The sequence below is a fragment of the Lipotes vexillifer genome, unplaced genomic scaffold (genome assembly GCF_000442215.2).
Source record: "Lipotes vexillifer unplaced genomic scaffold, Lipotes_vexillifer_v1.1 scaffold977, whole genome shotgun sequence".
In the NCBI taxonomy this organism is placed as follows: Eukaryota; Metazoa; Chordata; class Mammalia; order Artiodactyla; family Lipotidae; genus Lipotes; species Lipotes vexillifer.
In genome coordinates this window covers 988,807-994,618 of record NW_006783088.1, presented here as the reverse complement: position 1 = coordinate 994,618, position 5,812 = coordinate 988,807, and the positions used below count along the sequence as shown (strand labels likewise).

At 41.2% G+C, this 5,812-nt stretch overlaps 1 protein-coding gene across 1 annotated transcript; it reads right to left on the bottom strand.

Moving 5' to 3' along the window:
* Window positions 1-1,260: 1,260 nt before the first annotated feature.
* Window positions 1,261-2,194, bottom strand: LOC103075724 (olfactory receptor 9I1-like). The gene is given in 3 exon segments (XM_082931019.1): window positions 1,261-1,664; window positions 1,667-2,026; window positions 2,029-2,194. Coding segments are annotated over 3 exon segments (930 nt in total).
* Window positions 2,195-5,812: the final 3,618 nt, after the last annotated feature.

Here is a 5,812-nt window from a genome sequence, read left to right as displayed (position 1 = left end):
TTGCAAATTTCATTGTTCTGGCTTGAGCTCTCCAAGCTGGCGACTGGAGTGTCTAGAATGGTGAAGATGAAGGCTCATTTTTTTTTTTTTTTTTTTTTTTTTTTTTTGTTGGCGGGGCTCTGGCCTCTCCCGTTGTTGGAAAACAGGCTCCGGACGCTCAGGCTCAGCGCCCATGGCTCACGGGCCCAGCCGCTCCGCGGCATGTGGGATCTTCGTGGACCGGGGCACGAACCCGTGTCCCCTGCATCGGCAGGCGGACTCTCACCACTGAGCCACCAGGGAAGCCCGAAGGCTCATGTCTTAAACACTCCCTTCCCTTGGCCATTTAGAGACTCAGTTTTGTCTTACACAACACTCCTCCCTTACTGAGGTGATCAGTCACTCTCGCATTAAAAAAAAAAAAAAAGACTATTTAGTTTTATCCACAGGGGTCTCCTGATATAATCCTTGTCCCAGAAAAAAAGGCAGTATTGATGGGAGCAAAACTGAGAGAGAAAGGATGGGAAACCCAAGCATGCAAAGAGTATTGGGCTGGATTGAGATTAACTGAAGACCTCTGTGGACTCTGAGATTCTGTAAATTATGATGTCAGTGAGCAGTATGAGACTTCTGGGTTCTTAGGAATGGACTGGAGGTGGGAGAGGGAGAAGAAAGTACATTTGAATTGCTGGAAATAAATGTTATCACATTTGCAGTTAAAAGTTTTAAAAAAAATCTTTTATTGAAGCATAGTTGATTTACAAAGTAGTGTTAATTTCTGCTGTACAGCAAAGTGATTCATTTATACGTCAATATATTCTTTTTTCGTATTCTTTTCCATTATGGTTTATCACAGGATATTATAGTTCCCTGTGCTACACAGTAGGACCTTGTTGTTTATCCATCCTATATATAATAGTTTGCATCTACCAACCCCAAACTCCCACTCCATCCCTCCCCCACCCTTCCTCACCCTTGGGCACCACAAGTCTTCTCTCTTTGTCTGTGAGTCTGTTTCTGTTCCGTAGATAAGTTCATGTGTGTCATATTTTACATTCCACATATAAGTGATATCATATGGTATTTCTTTCTCTTTCTGACTTACCTCACTTTGTGTGATAATCTCTAGTTCCAACCATGTTGCTGTAGATTTGCAGTTTTTCTTGTGTGCCTGTGGTACCTCTCTACCTTCTTTTTGTTTGTGGGTACCGGTTACATATACTGCTGGTGCCTATTAGGATATATTAATACGGGAAAAAAATGGACCAAGATGAGAGGTCCTTACACCCAGATCTGCACACTCTGTGACACTTGGAATCTACCAGTGACCTTTCTGAAGGCCACTTTCACATCCTTATTTCTCAGGCTGTATATCACAGGGTTCAGCATGGGGATCACCACAGTGCAGAAGACAGACACTACCTTTTCTTCCTCGAGGGGTTTGCCTGAACCACTCCGCAGATACATGAAAATGAGGGTCCCAAAGAAAACGGCCACAGCAGTGAGGTGGGAGGAGCATGTGGAGAAAGCCTTAACCCTGCCACCTGAAGAGTTCACCCTCAAAATGGTCTTGGTGCTAAGCAGGTAGGAAATCACGATGACCAAGGCATTGGCCAAAATCACAAAGTTGCCAAAGAAGACAACGACAGTCTCAGTGTTTGTTGTGTCACTGCAGGCAAGCTTCAGAAGAAGATGATCTGATTGTTATCACAGAAGGAGAGGGCGAAAGTACACATGGTACGCAGGATGGACCTCGCTACCCCACAGACATAGGCTCCCAGCACTAAACTCCAGCAGATCCTGGGATGCATGACCACAGTGTAGAGCAGTGGGTTGCTAATAGCCACATAGCGATCATAGGCCATCACAGCCAGCAGGAAACATTCTGTGCCTGCACAAATGGTGAAGAAATAGAACTGGGAAGCACACTGGCCATAGGAGATGACTGTCTTGCCTGTGGCGAGTGTGGCCAGGATCTGAGGGGTGATGGCCGAGGTGGAGCAGATGTCTAGCAGGGAGAGGTGACTCAGAAGGAAGTACATTGGGTGTGGAGTTGGACATCCTCTTGGATCAGAATGATCATCCTTATATTCCCCAGAAGGGTGACTAGATAGAAACTCAGCAACACCAGGAAGAGGGGAATCTCCGACTTAAGGTAGCCAGTAAAGCCCATAAGGATGAACTCAGTTACTATGGTGAAATTATTCTTGGCCATGGATTCAACATAGACTGTTGATCTGAGGCTGAGAATGAAATGAAAAAAAAAAATCCCAGAATTGAAAGACTGATGTTTTCTCTCTGGTAGAACTTAGGTTTATATTTCTGGGCAAATGTACAGAGACTGTTTTTGAGAAATCTTATACCTGTCTGATTCTTCTCTGGCCTCCTGCATTTTTGGAAGCTGAGGCATGAGCTGGTGTTTCGAATTCAAATTAACTCTGGTTTATATCTGGAAATTCCTGTGAAGATAAGAGACACATAGACTCCGAGATTTGGAAATAATCTAGGCAACATCTGCTCTAATCCCCATTGGATCTTGGAGTCTCCTCTGCTGCACACCCTCCACGTGCTTGTACGGTTGCCTTGTGAGCTTCTATCTGTGGACAGTTCTACCTGTTAATTCTCTTTTTGTAACTGGATTCTTTCTCTTTATATTCTATGCATTGACTTTAGTTTCGCCTCTTCCAGACACAACAGTTCTAATCCCTTTTTCTCAGGAAAGCATTTCAGAAGTTGGAAGATGACAAATCTGCTCTTTATGTGAACTATTCCCTCATATTACTCATTGATATATATTTTTCTTATGATCTAAGTCAGCGTGTGGTCAAAAATTGCTTAGTCAGTTGGTATTAAAAGATGTTTAAGGGTACAAACTAGCAACTAGTAGATAAATAAGTTCTGGAGATCTAGGGCACAGCATAGTGATTATAGTTGAAATACTGTGTTGTAAACTTCAAAGTTGCTAAGAGACTTGATTGTTCTCACCACAAAGAAGACATGATAGTTATGGGACATGATAGAGGTGTTAGCTTATGCTATGGTGGCAATCATATTGCAATATATGTGTATCAAACCAACACACTGTACAACTTAAACTTACACACTGTTATATGTCAATTACATCGCAGCATCAATAAAAAACTGAAAGTCTTTTTCTCCATTTTAATCTTTACCACTTTAATCTTTCTTCTAGCTCTCATCAGTGGTCACTAGTGGGAGGGAGACACTGACATATCATATAAAACATAGCCTCCTTGAGCTGTTTCCTCCACCCCACTCCAGCAGCCTGGCCTGGGGATGAGTTATGTTCTTTGGAAGGCCCTTTTGGTATGGTCAAGATCCATGGCTACTGTCTCTAGGACAAATACTAACTAGCTGAATAACCTTCAGAAGTTCACTTTTCCCTCCTTGGGCTTTACTTTCTGTCCTGAAAAATGGTAGGGCTAGATTATATGATCATTAAAGTTCTTTTGCTCTCACAATCCATGATTTGTATGTCTAGGTGTATGGGCTAAATGAGGCTCTTGAAAGAATTTTCCTAACACCTGTACTATGTAATGTGTATACTCTAGCTACTAATTACTGAGTATATTAAATATGCAGGCACTATTTCAAGTGATTGATAGATACTTAAACATATTATGGAATCTTGAATCCAAAGATTCAATGGAATCTTGAATATTTCCCAGTTCCTTGGGAAATAATATTCATCAGTTCCTTGAATCAGGAACTGGGGCATATTAACCGTATTCCCCAGTTCCTGATAAACCATCATTATTGAACAGGGCAAGGTCTTTCTTCATATTATTTTCCCTCCTATCCCTCCATCCTCAATCCTTCCCCGACCCCTCATAGGGATCTACTTTAGTATATGTGAAATATATATCATCCCATGTTTATTCCTTTTATATTTATTTAGAAATATGTGTATCTTTATTTTTTAAATATTTATTTTATTTATTTATTTGGTTGTGCCAGGTCTTAGTTGTGGCAGGTGGGTTCCTTACTTGCGGCTTGCTGGCTCCTTAGTTGTGGCATGCGAACTCTTTAGTTGTGGCATGCATGTGAGATCTAGTTCCCTGACCAGGGATCGAACCTGGGCCCCCTGCATTGGGAGCTCAGAGTCTTAACCACTGCTCCAGCAGGGAAGTCCCAGAAATATGTGTATCTTTAAAAAAATATAGTGATTTTAGTGTGTTTTAAATTTTATATGCATGATCTTTTTTGTGTCTTTTCCCATGTATAGCACATCTTTGTGATTTATCCATGTTATGTAGGTAAATCTAGTTTGTTATTTCTGATTTTATTATGGTTTTCTTGTGTGCTTACAGCCCACTTACTTACCCTTTCCACTAAAAACTTTGGAGCTTTGCATATATTGTCTTGTTTAATCCTGGAAATAGTCCTTCAAGGGCTGTTATCTTATTTTTCACTAATGAGGAATTTGAACTTCTGGGAGATTAATTTGTCTAAGGTCACCCAGTTTAATAAGTGGAAGATGTGTGTTCCGAACAATATTGGTTTGATGGCAAATTCTCTGCTCTTTTGCTATGAATTTGTTCTGCCGCCTTCTTACATTTAACTACATATTTATGAGTTATGGAATCAAAGAAATCTACCTGCAGTTCTTTAGATAATCAGATCCTTCCTACTTTCAAGTCATGAGTAAACTTGGTTAATTTCAATATCTTTCTCAACCTCTAATTCTGAAATTGTCATAGTTCATTTTCAATCCATCTCATGGTGAGATCCCAGGGTTCCCTCTGATTTAGGGGCAAGATTGTTTGATGTACACGACCAGAGGTTAGGTGGCAGATCATCTGGGTACAAATGCAGTCACACAGGGTTTGTGCCACAGGCAATACCCAACTCATACTTTAGACCTAATCCTTCCAGCAGCCCTCTAAGTTGGGTATAGCCATGACTATTTGATGGAAGAGTAAAAGGAGGCTCAGAGATGTTAAGGAGGTTGCCCAACTTGCCACACACCTAGGAAGAAAGAAAATCAACATTTCAATCTGGGACTTTCTAACTCCAAATTTGGTGCTCTTTCTGCCCCATTGTGCTCTCTTCGTAGGGGAGCAGAATAACCTTTTCTTCAGACCCAAGACTCAACTTTTAAATGGTAGCACCTCTAAGACTGTTAGGCAAATACTCAACTTCTAGGGGGAGAAAAGGGTTAAGTTCGGTTTTGGAGTTTCTTGGTGGTCCACGTCTTTTCTTCTTTTTCCTTGATTTTGGGTTAAGACAGACTCAGTTGGGCCATATCCCTCCTTTGGTACGTTCTTGGGAAAATTGCTTACCCAATTAGAATCTCAACTTTCTCAATAGTAAAATGGGAACATAATTGGGGCTTCCCCGGTGGCGCAGTGGTTGAGAGTCTGCCTACCGATTCAGGGGACACGGGTTTGTGCCCTGGTCCGGAAAGATCCCACATGCTTTGGGAAAAAAAAAAAAAAAGGAACATAATAATAATTTTTGAAAACTTAGAATGGGTTTTTACCTAATGTGATAGAGTTTGCTTATTTTCCAGAAAAGCAATTTCCAGAATATTTCCCAGAAGGAAAATTTTCAAGACCAGGCTGTTGACACCCAGTTTTGACGATGTTATATAAGAAGGGGCTTGGGGGTACCAGCAGCTTCGATTGGGTCCAGAGTAGAGGACAGCTATAGATTGCCTGAACCCAACAGCTCATAAGTGGGAAAACAAAGGTCTGTGGCCAGTTGACATTTTAAAAAGTCTTAGGGACACTTATGAGTTGACCTTATTACGTGTAATATGTTTTGATTATAATATGTAATATAGAAGAATATGCAGTCTCTGGAGGGGATA